This window comes from Heterodontus francisci, chromosome 1, assembly GCF_036365525.1.
Source record: "Heterodontus francisci isolate sHetFra1 chromosome 1, sHetFra1.hap1, whole genome shotgun sequence".
Lineage (NCBI taxonomy): Eukaryota > Metazoa > Chordata > Chondrichthyes > Heterodontiformes > Heterodontidae > Heterodontus > Heterodontus francisci.
The window spans coordinates 213,386,757-213,408,818 of record NC_090371.1 but is presented as its reverse complement, the minus strand read 5'-3'; the positions used below and the strand labels follow the sequence as shown (position 1 = coordinate 213,408,818).

Sequence of the window (22,062 nt, the reverse complement as noted above, 5' to 3'; positions counted from 1 at the left end):
CCCCAATTAATGCACCATTCTTGATAACTGTAATTTCTCATTCTTGGAGACATTCCATTGCACATTCTCTGTACGAGTAAGAACACTGAAAGGTCATACATTAAGTGATTGAGCAGTTCCAAACTATTCCAAGCCAGAGAAAGAATGGAAGGGTGAGTGAAAGGGAGTTTTGTATTATTCACCTGACCTTTTTTTAAAGAATGAGGAGAATTAGGGGTACAGTGGCCTTAGAGAAAGCCCTGGGTAAAAGAACTGATAATGAGAAAATGGGAAATCTTGGGTTATATGCTCTGGAAATGAGGGCCCAGAAGACAGTGGGGTAGTGTTTGCAGCATTTGTGCTGGGATCGTGCCCAGAGATAGGATGAGAGGGCAGTGATGCTACTGGGGCACATTTTGTCTAGCCCAACCTGGCGGAAAACGTGACCTCAGGTGCCCAGGCCCAGCAGAGGGAGTCATGCCTTCCAGAACCCTTAAAATATGGCATAATTATAAATCAAAAGAAACCTAATATCTTTGGATTTCAGGCCATGATCTCTGCCCCTCCATCATTTGTATTTTTCCTACTATACACCAACTCAGATACTTGAATCTAGGGGAAATTAGATTGTGTTAGCGAGGGTGTGGCACTGGGTGATTCACAGAACATTAAGCAGCCTGGGGAGTGGTTAAGGTTGTGCTCCTTTCCCAGTAGTGAACGAGGAGAAGCTTCAGAGTTGTGGGTTGTTATTGTTATCTTTCAAGCGCTTTTTAAAAATTTATCTTTACTGAGACCTACATTGTATTTTCTTTTTCTTTGAATGCATTTTCATGGCATCACTGAGCCACATGAGAAACTGAAAAGCTTCCATAAATGCAGATTCTTAAACATGTTAGCCTAGAATTCCGATCGCACCTGGAAACTGCATGTGCCTCTTCATGTGGACACAGGCAGCATGCAATATTCGTGCTGCCTGCTGATTACAATGATGCAGGTGCGCACCCAGTGCTATCCGCTGTACTCGTTGTCTGCATGCCTATCAGGCGGTTGGCGGTGATGGGGGAGAGGGTGCGTGGGGATACTAGGCATCTATTATGCCACTTAAAGGCAGCCAGCACCTCTTAAAGGGGAGATGCATTCTGATCACAAAGACCAAGGAAGCACTTCTATTTAAGAAATGGCCTAAGGAGGCAGTAAGCGGGCACCAACTTTCTCTGCTTTGCAGGATCTGGTGCAGGTAGTGGAAAAGCCAAGGGGCATCCTCTTTACCAAAGGCATGAGGCCCTTAAGGCATCTACTGTGCCAACAGTAGGAAGAAATAGCAGGATCTGTTAATGCCAGGAACACTACACCCAGGACATGGCTGCACTTACCCTCAACTCAATCCCACACACAGACCATCAGCTATTCAAATATCACAAAATCTGTTCCCTAGCTTTGGATTCCATCCCCCTCCCTGGAAACTGTCTGAGGTTGAGCTGACCTTGAGCCGAACTTCCATTCCTCTCCATCACCAAGACTGCCTATTTCCACCTCTATTACTACCGTCTGTCTCCATTCCTGCCTCAACCCATCTGCTGCTGAAACTCTCATCCACGCTTTTATTACCACCAGACTAGACCATTCCAATGCACTCCTGACTGGCCTCCCAGCTTCCACCCTCCATAAATTTAAGCTCATCTGAAGCTTTACTGCTTGCATCCTATTTCACACTAAGTCCGGTTCACCCATCCTCCCTTTGTTCACTGACCTGCATTGGTTCCCAGTGCAGCAATTCCTCAAATTTAAAACTCTCAGCCTTGTTTTCAAATTTCTCTATGGCCTCACCCCTGCCTCCCTCTGTAACCTCCACCAGCCCCAAAACCCTCCAAGATATCTGTGCTCCTCCAATTCTGGCCTCTTGAGCATTCCTGACTTCCTTCGCCTCTCCCTTGGTTACTGTGGTTTTAGCTATCTAGGCACTAATATCTGGAATTCCCTCCCTAATCCTCTCCTCCTTTAAAATCCTCCCTAAAATCTACCTCATGACCTATCCTAAGGTCTCCTTCTTTGGCTCTGTGTAATTTTTTGTCTGATTATGCCCCTGAAACATCTTAAGAAATTTCACAATGTTAAGGTGCTATAAAAATGCAGATTGTTTTTATTATTTCACCATGACAGCCACATTCTTCAAACATCTCACAAGACTCTCATTAACAGTCCCTTCTTTTTTGCAGAATGTTACCCACAGCTTAAGGTAAGAGGTTAGCACCGGAGGAGGAAAAGCCTGCCTGCATACCCTCTGTCCCCTTGAAAAAAGTACACTGGCCATCATGGGTATGGCAAGAGTCAAGGCCATGGTGACTGACAATGCTGGCAGAGGTGTCAGGCTGGGATTCTTTAGATTTAATCTTTTTCCCTTCTGACTTCTCTTACCTCCCATACCCTCTGCAATGACAAGATGACGATGGGAACCAATGCCAGGTTTCCAACACCCACTTATTTCTCTTTGCTCTCCCTTCATACCACAAGCTAACCCTTGTCATTCTCTTTCATTTCAGCTGCTGAGAATATGGACACTCTTCTGCCAGTCAAGGAAGAAGAGTCCAGCCTTCCAAAAGATGCACTGTTTTTTGATTTGATTCTGCAAGCACCAGCTCAGATACTGGCACCATGCAGTCTTTCGAGATTAGGTTAGAGGAGGGACCGACACGTGGTGATTCACTAGGCGCAAGTGAGCATGAGCTAGGCAATGGGGATAGGACACCACAGGTGCCAGCTTACTGGAAGATGAGGTTGCATACTAGTCCTGCTGTGGAGGACACAGATGCAGACTTAAATGCCCAACTACTGAAGAACGAATTTACCAGAAAATTCTTGGTACATTGGGCAGTCTACCAGATAGTTTTGGGCACAGTATCATGGACCATGTAGGAGTCAAGCTCCAACTTGTCTTAAGACTTTATATAGAGCATAGAGACCATTCTGTCCAACATGGGCTGAATGGTCCGCTCTATCAATACTGCAGTGGAACTCACAATGATGCAGCCTATTATGGCAACTCTGATAGCTTCCATGGCTACTATGGCAGCTTATGCTGCTGGCAGTGACTTTGAAAGTGTACTTGAGCAGAGCAGTAGGAGTGCTGAGGCGCCATCCCAGGAGAGTGATCTTGGCTTCATGGGAGAAGCATTTGCTCTCCTCTCTCAAGCTAACACCATGCTTACTCCTCCACCACCCACTCCATCAGTTCCCTGTTAAGTGCGGCACAGACAGCTGGGCTAGACTGGCCCAGCCCACACTGAGATGATGCAGTCTGCAGCAGGACCCTCAAGGCCCAGAGGTGCTTAAGGTGACTCACTATGGCCATCTGAAGTGTTCTCAATGGAAACTCAGCAGACTTTCATCTTCCAAGCTGTAGCTACTGGGAAACATATCGTAGGAGCACAATGATCGGAAAACAAGCACACAAGGCAGGCACTAAAGGCTTTCACAAGGGCGATTAGTCATTTTTTGTCAATGCTGACATGATTTAAAAATATTATGTTTTATTAGTTTAGAGTTTTGTTTTGGGTTTGATGTTGGTATTTATCTTTGTATTGAAAATGAGAACAAGATCTATGTCTAGACTGAAGGAAGACAATCTGACAAGGTTGTAAGGAAAGTGGTAAGGACCTTCGGACTGTTGGAGTATTGGAAATGGAAGGGCTGATTTAAGATAAATGCTCCTCAATGAGCTGGCAGCCGGGACACTGGTGCCTCTCGTCTCTCCACTTCCTGCTCCTCCTCCTCTAGCACGTGTTGCTAGCCAGGTGGTGGGAAAGGCTTATCCCTCATGATGGTTAAATTGTGGAACAACAATAAATCTGGATGCCCACTCATGCATATTACAAAGCTCCTCCGGAACAGTCTGCGCCGTGGAAGTGTGGCCTGGGAACACCCGTTGTTTGCTCGATGATGTCCCTTGTGGCAGAATGACTCTTGTTTTAGGCTTCCTTTGCAGCTATGCACATTTGTTTGGGTTTATGATAGATGTCATTGAGCCATATCTGCAGAGGTCAGGCCAATAGTCAGCCTGTAACTTGGTCACTTGGTTGGAATGAAGCTGGTGCAAAGGACTGGAACAGAATAAAAGAGTCATGACTGCTGCTAGGATAGTAAGCACAGACCTGCCTGTGATCGCAAAACATCTGTGTGTTGAGGGAATGGAATGCCTTTCGATTGATAAAGTTGTCAGGCTAGTGATAGGAAGCATATGTGTGTAGTCTATGGCATAATCAACACTGGGGAATTCCGCCATGCAGGTGAAACCTAGTGCTCTCCCATCCTGCTTCACACTGAGATATAGATGTTCTCCGTGGTGTAGGCAGCCTCAGTGACTTCCCTGATACATCGGTGTACATGGAGATGTTCCCAATGTCACCTGTTGCAACATGAAAAGAGCTTGTGGCATAAAAGATGAAAGCCACAGTGCCCTTGACAGTCACAGGCAGTGGTGTTCATGTCATGGCTTAGGCTCAAGTTGTGGCTGCAGCAGATGACATAGCTCGGTGCCAGTCTCCCTGGAAAAACAAAGGTGCATGAGATATTGCTCCTAAGTAAAGTTAATGAGGAGCAATACTGCCTAACTACCCTCTGTAAATATGGGTTGCCTGCACAGTGCTCTCCTCCTCCTCCCTTTTCTGGCAGATGCTCCAGCTCCGTGGTGGTTCCCTTACTAGCTCCCCGTAAATCTCCTGTTTTGCAGACTTCCCTATGAAACCATTCAGATCTGCAGCCAAACTATTTCTGAGGCAGACAACAACAGTGCAAGACCAGCAAATCTTTCTCTGTTCAGACAAAGTGAACTTTTCAGATTGATACAACTATTAATATTTATATAATGCCTTTAACATAATAAAACATCCCAAGGCACTTCACAGGAGCATATAAAACCGAACCACAAAAGGAGATATTAGGTCAGATGACCAAAAACTTATCAAAGAGGTAGGTTTTAAGGAGTGTCTAAAAGGAGGAAAGCGAGTGGAGAGGTGTAAGAAAAGTATTCCAGAGCTTGGGGCCTGGGCAACTGAAGGTGTGGGCATGAATGGTGGAGCGATTAAAATCAAGGATGCAAAAGAGGCCAGAATTAGATGAGTGTAGATAACTTGGAGGATTGTGGGGCTGGAGGAGATTACAGAGATAGAGAGGGGTGAGGCCATGGAGGGGTTTGTAAACAAAGATGAGAATTTTAAAATCAAGACATTGCTTGACTGGGAGCCAATTTATGTCAGCAATCACAGGAGTGATGTTGGAACGGGACTTGGTGCGAGTTAAAACATGGGCAGCAGAGTTTTGGATTACCACAAGTTTATGGAGACCAGCTAGGAGTACATTGGAATAGTCAAGTCTAGAGGTAACAAAGGCATGAATGAGGGTTTCAGCAGCAGATGAGCTAAGACAGGGGTAATGTCGGGCGATGCTGGGGAGGTGGAAATAGGTGGTGTTAGTGATGGCACGAATAGGAGGTCAAATGTGATATCAAGGTTGTAAACATAGTTTGGAGTGGGGACTGAAAACAATGGCTTCAGTCTTCCCAATATTTAATTGGAGGAAATTTCTGCTTCTCCAGTAATGGATGTCAGATAAGCAGTTTGGTAATTTAGCAACAGTGGAGGAGTCGAGAGAAGTGGTGGTGAGGTAATGCTGAGTGTCGTCAGCATACATGTGAAAACTAACACCGCGCTTTCAGAAGATGTCAAAAAAAGCAGAAAAGTCAAACAGCAGCTTGAAATGATGAACCACTAACTAATCCTTGACTACTGCTAGTAAGTACTGTGAGTGCCATATTGTGCAGTTCGAGCTCAGCGTGTGATGAGTGAGGTCATGGGGCATTCAATAATGGAGAACAGGTCCCGTAAAATGCACAGGAGCCTGATCTGAATAAATCCTCCTGGGCTTTAAATGTTGCTGGCACGCGCTCTTGTTGCCGGCGCACTTATCTTTATAAATATGGCAGATGGCACAATGTGCAATTGGCAATGTGTGCACTGCCTGCCTGTCATATTGGGAACTTATAGGCCGGTCTGAAATTGGGCCTTGTGCCTTATTAACATTTTACGCAGGAGTTGCTGGCCCATCACACCTCCACAGGCAGCCTGCAAAAATCCTGAACCCCGTTGTACAGTGACCTGCAGGTTGCTGCTGGGAGAGGGATTGGGGTGGGGGGATTGTTGCAACGACTGTGGAGTAGGGGAAGCACTCCTGGTCCCCCAGATGCACAGAAAGTTTTTTTTCAAATTATGCAAAAATTTCACTGGTGATCATTACTTAGGCTGCAATGGCTGCTGAAGAATCCTGATGCCTAATTTCTGTGAGGGATCCTAAAACATGCATTAAATCACTCAATTTCACATTTCAGGAACCTAACACTTGTTTTAGGCAGATGTCAGAGACCCTTGAAAAATGGCACAACCTAATTTCAGGTCAGATGTTTCTCAGGCATCCTTGGAGCATAGGACATTGATCACCAAAATTGGGCTTTGTGCCCATTTTTCACCTGTATGGGATGAAGTCCTATTACTACCCCAAATTTGTAAACTGGTACCCACCAGGTTATTATGCATAACTCCAAGGAATCTGCAGGCATCCACCAGACTCTGTTTATCACCACTTTTCTCTGCCAAGGCCAGAAACTGTTTCAGATATTCAAGAGCTTCAGAAGAATGTCCTGTGCTGTGGGGGAACAAAATGTTGTAATGGGATTGATTTGATATGAATCAGATGTAGAATTCAGGAGGATAAGTTGAAACATTCCAAAAAGCAAATTTAGAGAATTTAAAACTATCAAAATTTGTTACAAATTTTCACATTTCAGTACGTTCTTTGTTTTAAAGCCTTACATTCTCTGTATCCTTGATATACTATTTGATTCAATTTTAATGTCAGCCTTGGCTTAATACTAACACTTCCGCCTCAAGCCGCATTCCAGAATTTTGAGCACATAATCTAGACCTGACACTTCAGTGCAGCAATGAGAGACTGCTGTACTGTTGGAGGTACCGTCTTTCAGAAGAGATGTTAAAACAAGGCCCTGTCCACCTTCTTAGATATGTAAAAGATCCTGTGACACTATTTGAAGAGGGCTCTTCCAGGGTCCTGACCAATATTTATCCCTCAACTGGTATCAGAAGAAAAATTACCTGTTTATTAATTTCATGGCAGTTTGTGCAATCTTGCTGTGCACAAATTGCCTGCTATGATTCCCTATATTATAAAGTGACTACACCATTCAAAAGTACTTAAATAAAAGCAAAATACTGCGGATGCTGGAAATCTGAAATAAAAACAAGAAATGCAGGAACCACTTAACAGGTCTGGCAGCATCTGTGGAAAGAGAAGCAGAGTTAACGTTTCGGGTCAGTGACCCTTCTTCGGTTGGCTGGGGTCTTGAGGTCTTGAAAGGAGCTATAAAAATGGAAGTTGTTTGTCTCTTTCGAAAAATCTTTTGGGAAGCTACTTGCAATTATTTTTGTTTTCTATTAGTGTTTCAGACTGTGGTAGTGACATCATGATGGCTGCAATTTTATGCCCCTCCTAGGAGTGGACAAGAGGCGGAAGGGGGACGTAAAATTGAGTGGGAGACAGGGAGTGCCTGGGCGCGAGACCCTTTGGCAAGCATAAAGCATAGTGTTCATGTGTCTACAGCTGGCGACATGAAGCTCCAGAGTAGTAGTCTGGAGGACAGGATGGAGTGTGCACTCTTCTTTAATCACTCTTCTCACTGTCATAAATCATCGACGAGGACAGCCAGCTGCAGTGACCAGGGGACAGCCGTCCACCTGAGGAAGAGGAGGAGACCTCAGAGGTGCACCGTCACATCATTCCCCTGCACTCGCTACCAGCACATCGGAGGGTTGTCACATGTAAGCAGCTATGGGATCACAAGCTGATGAACACACCACAGATGTGCACTACGAACTGACAGAGGCTGTGACAGCCGAATCCATTCACAATCATAGGACTGTGGTTGGGCACAGCAATGCTGAGCTTCAGGCTGATGATATGCCTCTGGAGTCGTCAATAACACAGCAGATGCTGGACCTGCAGCGTGAGGTGTACGAGCATCTGGCAGAGCTTCCAGAGGCTATGTGCACCCATATGGTAACAATGGAGGATTCCATTCAGGCCATGACTACAGCCATGTCTCTGTGCATGTATGGCATCCTCCATTGAGAGACTGGCAACTCTCATGGAGAGCCATATCCAGCATACTACCAGTAGATACCAGAGATGCATGCAGACCTTTATGCATACCACTTCCATGAGCTCTGTGGACCAACGGCTGGGCAAGAATGGGGTGATGCACCTGGAGTCACAGTCATGTTCTCAAACTCCTCAGGTGAGCAGAAAGGGCCAAAGGTGCCCTGAAAGGGTAGGGGAATGGCTGTTTGCAGCATCTGGGGGCTCCTCTCAGGGGGCGGCGGGTCCTTATCCCTTCTGTCAGTGACACCAGTACCTCATAAAGCTGGAAAGACAGAGGCGGCTCCTTCACCTGTGCAGGCGCCCCCCCCCCCCCCGCCAATATGCCAGGGCCCTCCAGGCCTTAGACAACAAGAGGACGACTGCCAAGGTAATTGAAAGCCAAGGAGCAAAAAGGTCAGCAGCCTGCCTCCACCTCAGCTAAAAGCACAGGGGGGAGCACAACATAGAAGCACCTGTAAGCGGTTTAAAAACACCAACTAGAGTGCTCTGGCTCCTGCAAAGGGTGTGATGGGAAGGACAACACTGAGTGAGGTCAATGCATTGTCCATGCTGCTGTCTACCGTATTTACAAGTGCAGGTAAATGGTAAGGGCAATCAAGGAAATTGCAACAGGGTTGCAGAAGGCTGTAGCTTTATTGGATTGAATGGAATTGTTAGTAAGGACCATGTAAAATGTGCCTGTATTAGCATGTTGTGAGCCTCCTTTCTGCATATTTCATTGTGCCTTGTCTGCAGTCCCTAGGGTTCTTCATCCTGTTGTGCCTGGTCATCATCCTGCTCTATATCCTCATCCTGAGAGGAGACAGCTCACTCCAGGATGTCCTTATTGTTCAAACCTTCTCCCCTCTGTTGCGCTAGGTTATGCAGAGCACAGCACATCACCACAATATGCAGGACCCTTGCTGGGACATACTGAAAGGCTCCACCAGTTCTATCTAGGCATCTAAACCACATCTTCAGAAGTCCATGGCCTGCTCAATGGTCACTCGGGCTGTGCTGTGGCAGCTGTTGTATCTCTCCTCCACATCAGTGCTTGGGTTCCGCACAGGCATCAAGTTTTCAGTAAGCAGCCATCCAGTATCCATCCCTGTAGGCGTGCGGGGAACCTGAAAAGGTCTGGCACTTGAGATTGCCTTAGTATATAGGTGTTGTGACAGTTTCCCATGCCGCTGTCTACTGGGAGAAATTAGACTCTGAAACACTGCGTACATATGGTAAACTGTCTCACACACAATGTGTACATGGAGTAAACGGTCTTTCACACGTTATGTACATGGGGTAAACTGTATCTGACACACTGTGAACATAGGCTAAACTGTCTCTCGTACAATGTGTACATGGGCTAAACTGTGTCCCACACACTGTACATGGGCTAAACTGTCTCTCGCACAATGTGTACATGTAGTAAACTATCTCTCACATAGCATGCACATGGAACAAACTATCCTTGCACAGACCTGAAGGATCTGTTTGCGGTGGTCACAGACCAGTTGTACATTGAGTGAGTGGACGCCCTTCCTGTTGATGAAAGCTGCTGGCTGGTCTGTGAGAGCCTTGATGGCCACTTGCGTTCAGTTGATCACACCTTGAACCTGGGGAATCCTATGACGGCCCCGAATCCTACAGCCCTCTCAGCCTGACTATCTGGATTAATGTGAAAGTGCATGCATTTGTTGGTCCTCTTGAAGATGACACTGGTGTCCATCTTGATGCAGTGATGAGCTGTAGATGGGGAGATCCCACAGATATCTCCAGAAGATCCCTGGAATGGTGCTGAGGTGTAGAAATTCAGCAACATGGTGATCTTCAATGCCACAGGCATTAGGTGACCATCACTTCCCATAGGGTTCAGCTCATCGTCCATCACAGCACACAACTCTGTGACCATCTCCCTGGAGAGGCGCAGTCTTCGGCGACACCGCTGCTCCGACCTTTGCAGGAAGGTGAGCCTCTGGTGTTAATCCCTCTCTGGTGGGCAGCCTCTTCTGTGAACAAGTGGCTGGTTGAGTGCCCCTCTGCGCTCTCCTCGTCTGTGCCCTCTTCCAGCCTCTTGCTCATGGTGCCCCTCTGGGTGCTGCTGCCCCGCTGCCTGTGGTTGCAGCTCTTTCCCTCTCTGATGTTCCTCCTCACTGGAGGCCTTGAAGCCTGAGTGCATGAGAGCCCATGGTAAATAGCTATACTCAGATCTCAAGGCCTCCCACTCACCTTCCTATGTACATACAAGTGCCAATTCCGAGAGAGCACTCAAGGAGTATGCCCCCGCTGTGCTAAGCAGGTTTGTAACTGCTCCTGACTGCTGCATCTGCTGCCCATTTAGTCCTACCCTCCCTGCTAAGACAAGCTACCATTTACAATGGCTGCCGACTGTAGCCAAAACTGACATCCCACTAATCCATAGCCTCCCTATAGCTGGTGAGACTCTGAAGTTCCGTCGTTCCCGTGCACCAGATGTAAAATTAGAAAACCCTGGTAAAATAGCAGTTAATTGTCTGAGTAACACCCATCTCCCAGGCCAGCTCCACAGGGCTGGTAAAATCCAGAACACATCTGCACACCTCAATATAGCTGGTGAAGCATGCAAATATTTGTCCAAGAGGTATTCCCTATAGTGCTTCAGTAGACAAAACACTTTTAAGACAAAGCAATACCTTTAAGCATGATTTTAGCTGTTTTGTACTGCATGAATGTGGAATTTACTTATCTTCCTCACTCATAGAATGAACTAAGTATCCTAATGTTTCTCACATTGCATCCATATAGGATACAAAAGCATATATGTATATCACATACAGTCCATACACCATAGACTTAATTCTTCATCTAATTTCTTCTGTAGTTTGCAGAAAAGGTTCACACTCTAATAATAAATATGGCTTAACCATGCAGCATAGAGAACTTCTGCACTAAAATTTTGTTTTTATTTCACTTGAGAAAAATATCATATACTTTAAAAAGGGAGGAAGGAATAATCTGAGTAATTATAGGCCAGTTAGCTTAACTGTGGGCAAATTATTGGAATCAATTCTGAGGGAGAGTATGAACCTTCATTTAGAAAGGAATAGATTAATCTAGGACAGTCAGCATATATTTGTTAAGGGGAGGTCATGGCTGACAAACTTGACTGAATATTTTCAGGAGGTGACAAGTAGAGTTGATGAGGGCAGTGCAGTAGATGTGGTCTATATGGATTTTAGCAAGGCTTTTGACAAGGTCTCACATGGCAGGCTGGTCAAAAAAATCAAAAGATGTTAGATCCAAGGGAGTGTGACAAATTGGATTCAAAATTGGCTTAGTGGCAGGAAGCAAAGGATAATGGTTGATGGGGCTTTGTGCGACTGGAAGGCTGTTACCAGTGGGGTTCCGCAGGATTCAGTACTCGGTTCCTTGCTTTTTGTAGTTTATAATAATGATTTAGATTCAAATGTAGGGGGAGCATAATAAAGAAGTTTACAGACGATACAAAAATTGGCCATGTAGTTGACCATGAAGAGAAAAGCTTTAGCCTGCAGGAAGATAAAGATGGCCTGGTCAAATGGGCAGAAAAGTGGAAAATAGAATTCAATCTGGAGACGTGTGAGGTAATGCATTTTGGGAGGTGCAACAAGGCAAGGGAATACACAATAAATGAGAGGATACTGAGTAGTGTGGAAGAACAGAGGGACCTTGGAATGTATGTCCACAGATCCTTAAAGGTAGCAGGACAGGTCGATAAGATGGTTAAGAAAGCATATGGCATGCTTTACTTTATTAGGCAAGGCACAGAGTAGCTTTGAGGAAAGATTGGATGGCTGGAGTTGTTTTCCTTGGAACAGAGGAGGTTGAGGGTAACTTAATTGAGGTGTATAAAATTATGAAGGACATAGATGGAGTAAATAAGGATGACCTATTTACCTTAGCAAACGAGTCAAAAACCTGGGGGTCATATATTTAAGGTAATTGGTGGAAGGATTAGAGGAAACATCTTTTCACCCAAGGGTCTGGAACTCACTGCCTGAAAAGGTGGTAGAGGCAGAAACTTTCACCACATTTAACAAGTATTTGTATGTCTACTTGAAGAACTGTGACCTACAGGGCTACAGACCTAGTGCAGGAAGGTGGGATTAGGCTGGGTAACTTTTCGTCAACTAGTATGGACATGATGGGCCGAATGGCTCCTTCTGTGTCGTAAATTTTCTATGACTTCTATGATTTTTAAGAACCTTCTATAGGAGGCCTTAAAGAGTTAATTCATTTTCTCAGAAAACAGGCTTCCTTAGTCTCAAGGCTGAGAGGAGATAGCACATACTATTTGTATATCAAGGTGATTCCAATTTCCAGCTGGGGAAACAGGACTCTTAACACCCTCATCCCCTGACAACTGTCCAATTATGTACATCACACACAGCCTACTGTTTGCAGTAGAAGTAATCAATAAAGGATGTGGTTGAGTGAACACAGATTTTGGCTGAACCAATGCATGAAAACTTAATCATTTGTTCAGTGTGGAGAAATCAAATATAGCAGAGATGAAAACAGTCACTCTGGGGGGTTGCCAATTGTGCCACCAAGTTTAAAGACCAGAGCTTTTAGCAAGAAGAAAATGGGACTGGTGACAGGTGGAAATTTAAACGACTTTCTTCATTTCATGAATTAATGTAAACACTTTCAATTAAATTTTTTCTCTTTGGTCATTTCCAAAATTTCATCTTGGAAAGAACCAGTTTAATTTAATAAATTGTATTGCTTACTGAACTGTTGAATTGCATTTAATATAGATGCAGTATGTATAATGTTTGAGTTAAAATACTGTAGAAACATTTACAACTAAAAAACACTTTTTTCCAGTGGGAAAACACTTAATCATCTCAGACTGACCATAAAAAAGTGAACAGACGGAATGTTAAACTTATGGAAAATAATTTTAAAGCAATAATGTATGTATTTATAAACATGAAACCAAAATCTAAAATGTTTGAAACCTTTGATCATGTAACTTTAAACATAAATGTATTAGCTGGAACTAACATATCAGTTAAACCTTTGTTATCACAAAATATCTAACATTTGTCTGCACCTCCTGCTGTCTTTGAGTTGTCCCTAGAAAATAACTGGATAACTTTCACCTAAGGGTCACTCAAGAAGGGCAATGCTTCAAATTTAAGTACTCTGTAATGCTTGGCAACAGACCTCTAATAATTAAATTTTTCACAGTTGAATGAATTCTCAGTGACAGAATTCAACTTACCTTACCAAGGCCTTAGCTAGAGCTTCATAGGTTTTCCCTAAGCCAATATCATCATCCATGGAATTGGACAGTTCCAAATACATTTGCAAGTACTAAACAAGAGAGAAAGAGACATAAATTGTTGGTAATATAACAGGAGAAAGAAACAGCAAGCATAATGAATTACTTTTGAGCACATTCTATTTTTCACTTATTTTGTGAGCTCTGTCGTGTTACCTGAACAATGATATTGAACAGGAATAGTTTTCTTTTGAAGTAAGCCTCTGATATTGATTGATAAAATTGTTATAAGTGACCAACATAATTAACTAACATTTAATTCAGATCCACAATCATCCAATTAATCTTTTTGTCCAAAAATGTCAGCCCTTCTGATACTGATGCGGAAAGATTATTGCCACTTAAAGATGATATAATTCCAAATTGTATCAAGGAAATTTTACAGGGGTTTGTTGAATAAGATTTCTTTAATCCTTATACAGTTAACAGGTTCAGTTAAATGATCTTCTCCCTGGGACAGTTTAGTCAGTTTTCAGTTCACACGTCGTGACATTGAAATAAACAGTAATATAATGGTAATAAAATGCCTCCAATATTAGCATTAACTTTATTACTGAATATTAATTACTCCTATATAACTAAAATACAAGGCTTTTGAACCTTAAAATGGGCACACGGTGGGTAAGGCACTGACTACCTGATCAATTAATAGCCATTCTGTTTGCTAATTATAATGATTTGCATGTGCAACCAGCACCACCTATGCTATTCATTGGTTTCATGCCTATCCTAATTGCTGAGAATTCAGGCAGATAGAGGCTCTGGTGCTTGTGGCCTCTGCCCTTCCTCCTCCCTCTTCTGGCAGTTTCTTCTGGCCTGTGGTGTGTTCCTTGCTGCTCATCTTTGTTCTCCAAACCCAAAGACAGCCCTATGACACCAGAAATATGAAACAAACAACTAACCTGTAAGCACTTTAGCCATTAAATAGCACTGGTGAGAGTGAGTCTTTGCCAGTTAGTACCGCATAGTGCTGTGAGAGATTAGCATGTGGTCAGTGAAGAGCTGGGGGCAATCCAAAGTGGAAAATGGGCCCTGCAAGCTGCACAGAGTCCTAATTTGAATAAATTATATGTAGCTTGGAATTTTGCCAACGTGTACTCCTGCCGCCAGTGCAACCTCCTCTACCAATATGGTGGGCAGTACAATTCTGGCTGAAACATTCCGCATGTTCCCTGCCTACCATATTGGAGACTTGGTAGGCCGTTTAGCACCTGAAAAATAGGTTCTATATGGCTGAATTCCTACGTCATAAAGCTCAAAAATAATCAGGATGTGATCTTGGCAGTTAGCGGGGAATTGTACCCATTGATATCTCTAGTGCTGACCTGCCAGACTCTGCACGGTCAGTGGAAAGAGGCTTCGTTTGGATAAGGCTGGCACATGCCTGTGGCATTAGGGGCACCTCTCAGGTGACTGCCAGTCTCATGCTGCTGCTCTGGCTACTATAGGGGCAGGGAGGGGAAATCGGCTCCCTGCGGTAACCTCTTTTGTGACCCTGCAGTCTGCTTCACAATGGCACAAATACAGAAATTAAAAATTAATCTTTGGGGATCCAGGCACCGCTCACCCCAAAGTAGGGCCTACTCGGACACCCTGGAAGCTGCTATGCCACATCATATGTTGGGCATACAAACAGTGGGTCCCAAATGAGTGGGAAAATGGCAATTCCCACTGTAGAGAGTCACCACCCTGGCCCTGCCCTCTTCACATCACTGGCCGTTAAAGGATTGGCGGCGGATCCTCTGCACCTCAAAAGACTGTGGGAAATCCCAAGTTAGGCTGGTATTTCCAGGTCCCGACACTTCTTCCAAGCCATTCTGCTGGTCTCCCGCCGGAGATATGGCTGAGGAAATTCGGCCCCATAAAAAATGATTCAACTGTTAAACTTTGCTTTTCATGTTATTCTTACTTTATTCTCTCCTTTACCTTGTTTTGTTAAACTTTTATTATTTCCTAATTTAGCCTATGCTGTATTTTCTAAACTTCAAAAAATTATCATTAAAATATGTTGGTTATCTCCTTTTTCTTGGCTTGCACCATTCATTTTGGAAGTGGAGGCAATTTGTAAAAAAAATTATTGGCTGAAGATCAGTTTAAAGGTCCGTTTTCCAACCAAATGCAGTGACTGAAGATTGATTTGGCTAAAGGAGGGAAGATAACAAACAAGAACAGTGGTTCTTGAATACTAAGAAGACTGAGTGAAGAAACCTGGAAAGATTAATTCAATGCTAGGGCAAAAGTTATAGGCAATCTCACATGTGGAATTTAAAAATTCCCCAGCGGGATTAAAAAAAAATCTTACAGACCTCTTTTACTAGGGATTTCATTACATTATTTTTAAAATGAGAAATATGAGGTAGAATATGAGCACAGAATTGTGCGTTTTATTTTCTGGGATCCCAGGAGGGTCTTAACATATCGTTTAAGTTGCTGCTGTCGTTGTTAATGCATTGCTTTCGAAGTGCTTTCCAAATTCTTAAAGGGATACTTCCTTCATGAAAATATTTGACAAGTCTTTTGTTTTGGTAGAGGATAGAGAACTATGTATTAATTTGATCATATGTAAATAAAATGTTGGTATGTTTCAAAACTATGTTCTCACTGTATAAAAATAAGAAAGCATAAACTGAGAAAAGACCATTCAGCTCTTAAAGCCCATTTCTTCCACAGCCTAAATAAGTACAAACTGGGAGATATCAGCTTTCACCCCACTATTTAATCATCTGAGGGAAAATCATACAAAATTTCATCCTGATCCAAAAAACCAGTGCTAAACATCCATCTACATTTACACCTATCATTATTATGCCTGTTTTCCATAGAGATCATATGATTCCAGCAGTACAGAAATCTTGTATTGCATGGGTTACCTAAATAGCTTTTCCCAGCAACTTTTAATCTCAGTCAGTGTTATGACCAGCTGAGAAAGAGGTCTGGGGTTCCCTTTGAGCCTTCACCTGGTCTTACTATTACAGGGTTTTATTTTTAAACACATTGGTTTTAGCTTCCCCTTGGTGAATCCTTGCTCACCATTTTCCAATTATAAGGCTAAGGAACCAGCACAAACAGGCTTTCTTAGGTTTAAAGAAGTTGAAATTTATTAAACTTAAACTCTAATTCAGTTAACGCCTACGGATACACGATGCGCCCACGCTAGCACGCATACATGATACACACATGCAAGCGACAGAAAAGAGTAAAAGAAAAATAAAGTGGAAAAGTTTGTGGCAATATCTGAAGAGTTTTTGTTACGGGTCTTCGAGCTCAATGTAGAGTCCTTGATTGTAGGTAGATCTTGCTTTTCATTGGGGCACGGTATTCTTCTTCTTAAACCTTGTTCGCTGCAGGAGACCTTTCTCTCTTGGGCTTCATGTGACTTCAGTGGATTCAGAGGCTTGTGAGAAAGAGATGGGAGCAGACATGAGAGATCTTCTCAGTCTAGGAGCAAACAGACACCTTGCCTTCAAACTCTCTGTGGCCAGTTCAAAAGAAAACCCTGGAACAGCCAGATAGTTATGTGACTAGCCAGTCTAACTAGTCCTGGCCCTTGTGGATTGTATCCTCCTTAGCAGGCCCTGGAATGCGCTTCCTCACCTTTGATATCTGTTAGTATGTAAATGTTTTCTCCCAGCCACGGCTGATCTGTTTAACAAGTCATTTCCTTGCTCCAACAACAGTTAAAAATCAATGTTCATGACAAAGTTGATGTGCCTCATTCTTGACTGGTGGGGGCTTAGCATGACAGTCAGCATCAGCAGACTAAAAACCTGCAACTCTTCCAGCAAATTCCCACTGTAACTCCAGTGGAAGTCTGACAGAAGGGTCACAAATTAGACCAGTACTCAGCTACAGGAGGTGCTGGCCCTCTGTTGCAGTTTCCAAATGGCTTTGTAAGGAATGGTGCCTCCACCTGCTCATACAAGACACTTCATGTAGGAGAGCTTGGGGTAGGGAACTCCCAGGCTGGAAGTTTCTGTGCCCTCAACGTGTAATTGGTGGGGTGGTACACCAAATGAGATGAAATGGCAAAAATGGGGCCTCCCTGGGAGTTCTGAATAGACATCGAAGAGGAGGTAATTTTTGAAAAAGGTTTTGCAGTCCTTTAGAACAGTGGTTGAGGAGGCAATTTTACTTTGTGTTCCAGCACCTATCAGAACTGGCATTCTACATGATTTCCTGTAACACATAGGCATCTGCCTTTTGTCCCCTAAAATTAAGGAACCTCCATGACTCAAACATTTGTGGCCCTTCTGCCATACTTCAACCAATATTACAAAGGGAATGTGCCATAAGAGATGCAGATTTTCATTCCCTGATTATAAATGAGATTGAAGATTACAGGAAAAAAGCTATTTGGATAACCCATGTCTTTTGGTTAAGATGTTAAACCAAAGCTCCATCTGCCCTCCCGGTGGATATAAAAGATACCATGATACTACATGAAGAGAAGGGAAGTTTTCCCCAGTATCCTGCTCAACATTTAACACTCAACTAAAAGCAGGTTATCTGATCATTTATCTCAGTGCTTTTTGTGGCACCTTGAAGTTTGCAAACTGGCTGCTGCACTTTCCTATATTACAACAACAATTACACTTCAAAAGTATCTATTGGCGTTAGGATGTGCTGAGGTTGTGCAAAGCACTAAATAAATGCAAGATATTTTATTGTCCTCTTCTTTTTTTGAATAGTCTAGGTTGACCCTTGGTTGCAGTGGCAGTGCTGCATTTTCAGGATGCAGTAAAATTCAACCAAGGTCGAATTTATCTGTTCTGGTGTTTCATGTGGACTTTAAACATCCCATGGCACTATTTGAAAAAGAGCAGGGAGTTCTCCTGGTGTTCTGGCCAATATTACTCCCTTGACTATTATTACCAGAAGCACATTCACTATACATTTATCTCACCACTTTTTGGAGGGCCCTGCTGTATGCAAAACGGCTCCTCTGCCTACACTAAATTAGTCACTGCATTTTGAAGTATATCACTGAACGGCTTTGAGACATTTTTGACAGAAGTGACAAGGTGTCAAGCTTGTATTTTTTTAAATTGTGCATCTTAGCATTTTGGAAACCTAAAAGAGGAAATGACTATCTGTGGTATTATCATATCAATGCTTAATAAACTCAGACCAAATTCTTCTCCCTGTTATTTTAATTTCTTCTAGCAGGTGAATACATCTTTCATAGTAGTGAAGTGATAGATTTAGTATGGGCATGTTAAGTGTTTTTACAATAACACTGCAAATAATAATTTCTAACCTTTGGATTTCAATCATCTTCTCTCTAATACAAGCAACTTTAGAGTCATAGAGTTATACAGCACAGAAAGAGGCCCTTCGGCCCATTGTGTTTGTACTGGCCATCAAGCACCTATCTATTCTAATCCCATTTTCTAGCACTTGGCCCGTAGCCTTGTATGTTATGGCATTTCAAGTGCTCATCTAGATACTTGTTAAATGTTCTAAGGGTTCCTGCCTCTACCACCCCTTCAGGCAGTGTGTTCCAGATTCCAAACACCCTCTGGGTGAAATTTTATTTCCTCAAATCCCCTCTAAACCTCCTGCCCCTTACCTTAAATCTATGCCCCCTGGTTATTGACACCTCCGCTAAGGGAAAAAGTTTCTTCCTATCTACCCTATCTAGTCCAATGACTGATCATTATTCAGAGATCTTAATTACACAATGAGTCCTGCCACCTTTTTTCGAATATTCCCAATGCATCATTGTTCTTTTGAAAGCAGATGTTTTCACAATGACAGTAATCCTCTAGGAACTTGGATATGAAATAGGAACATGGGGACATAGAAACAGGAGTAGGCCATTTAGTTCCTTAAACCTGTTCTGCCATTCAATGAGATTATGGCTGATCTGCGACCTAACTCAATTTACCCCCCTTTTCTCCATATCCCTTAATACCTTTGGCTAACAAAAATCTATCAATTGCTTTTTGCAGAACAGAGTTTCAAACCTCTACCATTCATTTTAGGAATAAGTGTTTCCTAATTTCGCTCCTGAAAGAGCTGGCTCTAATTTTTAAGCTATGCTTCTAATCCTAGACTCCCCAACTATAAGAGATAGGGTAGGTTGGGAGAAACTATCTGTTCCCCTTAATATTTGAAAACTTCAGTCAAATCACCCCTTCACCTTCTAAATTCCAGGGAATTCAATTCTAGTTTCTGTAATCTCTGCTCCTAATTTAACCCTTGGAGTCCAGTTATCATTCTAGTAAATCTACGTTGTACTCCCTCCAAAGCTAATAAACCCTTTCTAAGATTTGGTGCCCTGAACTGCTCACAGTACTCCAGGTGTAATCTAACAAGGGCTTTGTATAGACTTCTACCCTTCTCAACATGTCCAAAAGATGTGACATTGGGCCGAATTTTAAGCGGACCAAGGGGACAGGAATGGAGGTGGGGGTGGGGGGGGAACATAAAATCGGGATGGGACACGTCGGACAGGAAGTCCGATGTCGTGACATCCCACCCCGATTTTACTGATGGCGGCAAAGATGGAGGGTGGAGTTCCAAAGGTGACACGGCAGGCAGGTAAATAAGATAGTTAAGAGGTCAACTGAAAGCAATTTTATAGTCAAGATTAAATTTTATAAAGGGTGCACGGTTTCAGAGAGCATCAGAGGCTCGCCTCCGTCAAGGACGCGACATAGAGGTGGGAGAGCATGGCTGCCTGCTAGGGGAGGCCATTGTGAGGGCAGCCACTAACTGCCAGGCAGGGTTGCGAAGGGAGGGCATCGTGCATTACATGAGGAGTGGGGGCAAGGGTGTCTGGGCTGCGGGGGTGGGGGGGGTGCCATTGCAAAGGGGGGACCTTTTCAAAGTTCACAAGTGGGGACAAGAAGGGCTGTTGACAGTGAAGGGGTAACATTTAGAGACAGGCCATCTATCAAGGGGTTCATTCATCGAAGTTTCAGGACCTTGCTGAAGACAAGGTTTAGCAGAGTGGGAGGGTGGGCCAGGCACCTGCAGTGGCACTGCAACAATCTGTGAGGCCATAGGAGCACCAGTAGCAGCCTCCAGATGGTAGAGAAGGGTGCAGAGGAGAGAGTGGTGGCTCCTCCACGCAGAAGGAGGTACCAGCCAGACAGGGTCTACAGTCGTGGCTCAACTACCTACAGGTGTCTGAGAGACAATGTCAACGATGACTATGCCTCTCCAGGAAGGCCAGCACTGACCTGGGCTATGATGCAGGACGAGCATTCCCCAGGGGACTTGGTGGAAATCAAATGCCAGTGGCATTGAAAGTAACCATGGCACTGAATTTCTACTTCTCTGGATCATTCCAGGGATCCACTAGGGACATGCGTGGCATTTCAGAGTCAGCGGCCCATCGGTGCATCAAGGAGGTCAACAATGCCCTGTTCAGGAGGGCACGTGACTATGTGCACTTCCGCATGCAGAGGGGGGAGCCGATGAGCAATAAGGATAGCAAGAAACATACTGCCTCCTCGGACGATGAGAATGCGAAGCGGGAAGATGGGCAAGCCGCACCAGATGAAGGATCCCACGGATAACAGGAGGGTGGCCATGAGATACATGCAGGGGCTCGTGATGCCGTTATACATTCGTGTTTTCCTTACTGCCAGTTGAACTGTCATCAATAAAGACTTAACTTTATGCTGCAATGTTGTCGCTTTCTTTCTTTCCTTCCTTCAGGAGGCACTCGCTTAATGATCATTTGCGCAGCGCTGAGCTCACCAGTTTCCAGATATGACTCCTCGCAGCATGTTGTTTCGCCTACAGCCTCTTCACAGAGGCTGGATTGCAGCGAAGGGGCAAAGACCTGATAGAAGAGGAGGAAGGTCGTCTACGCTTTTAAAACTCTATTTATTTATATTTACAACAGACCTTACCCTGTGTATGTAAAGTACACAATCACCAGTGATAACCCCATGAATCTAGGTGTTCTTTATTCTCCAGCATGTACTCCTACGTGGTGCTCCCCCAGCGCTGTAAGCTGAAGTGGAGGCAGCCTGCTGACCATGCTGCCCCTTGGCTAGGGATGACCTTGGCAGTTGTCCTCTAGATGTCTTAGCCCTGGAGAGCCCTGGCATGCTGAGGGCCTCCTGCACAGAAGCAGTACTTCGTTAGCAGGGACGAAGGAGGATCTGGCAACACTGGCAGAGGGGCAGAGGAGCAGCTGCCCAGACCAGGAGTACCCTGAGAGGAGCCCCCAGCTACAGGAGGCAGCCACTCCTCCTCCCTAGCAAGGCAGACCTGCCTCTCTGCTGACCTGAGGGTGTAGAGGACCTGGTGGTGATTCCAAGTCCCTTGTTTCCCTCTCATCCTGCTCACTTTGCCACTGCTGCCTTGCGCCCATGGTCATGACAAGGGTATGTAGGTCTGCACGAATGTTCTGCAGACACTGAGTGCTCTGCTGGATGTGGCTCTCCAGCAGAGTCGCCAATCTCTCAATGAAGGACACCACTCATGCACTAGTCAGAGACAATGCTGAGCTCAAGGCCTGGATGGATTCCTCCATCGTCGATGCTTGAGCATGCATTGCGTCTGGCATCTCTGCCAGATACTGTCAGACCTCTTGCTGCAGCTGCAGCATTTACCAT

General features: G+C 44.2%; 1 protein-coding gene across 5 annotated transcripts in view; it reads right to left on the bottom strand.

The window, feature by feature from the left end:
* Window positions 1-22,062, bottom strand: part of ttc29 (tetratricopeptide repeat domain 29) — a 541,923-nt gene that overhangs the window by 153,767 nt on the left and 366,094 nt on the right. For all 5 annotated transcript variants that reach the window (XM_068020184.1, XM_068020194.1, XM_068020175.1 and 2 more), the window contains exons 8-9: window positions 13,427-13,518; window positions 6,549-6,672 (exon numbers count right to left, since the gene is read on the bottom strand). In XM_068020184.1, the coding sequence (XP_067876285.1) occupies window positions 6,549-6,672; window positions 13,427-13,518 (216 nt within the window). The remainder of the gene's footprint in view (window positions 1-6,548; window positions 6,673-13,426; window positions 13,519-22,062) is intronic.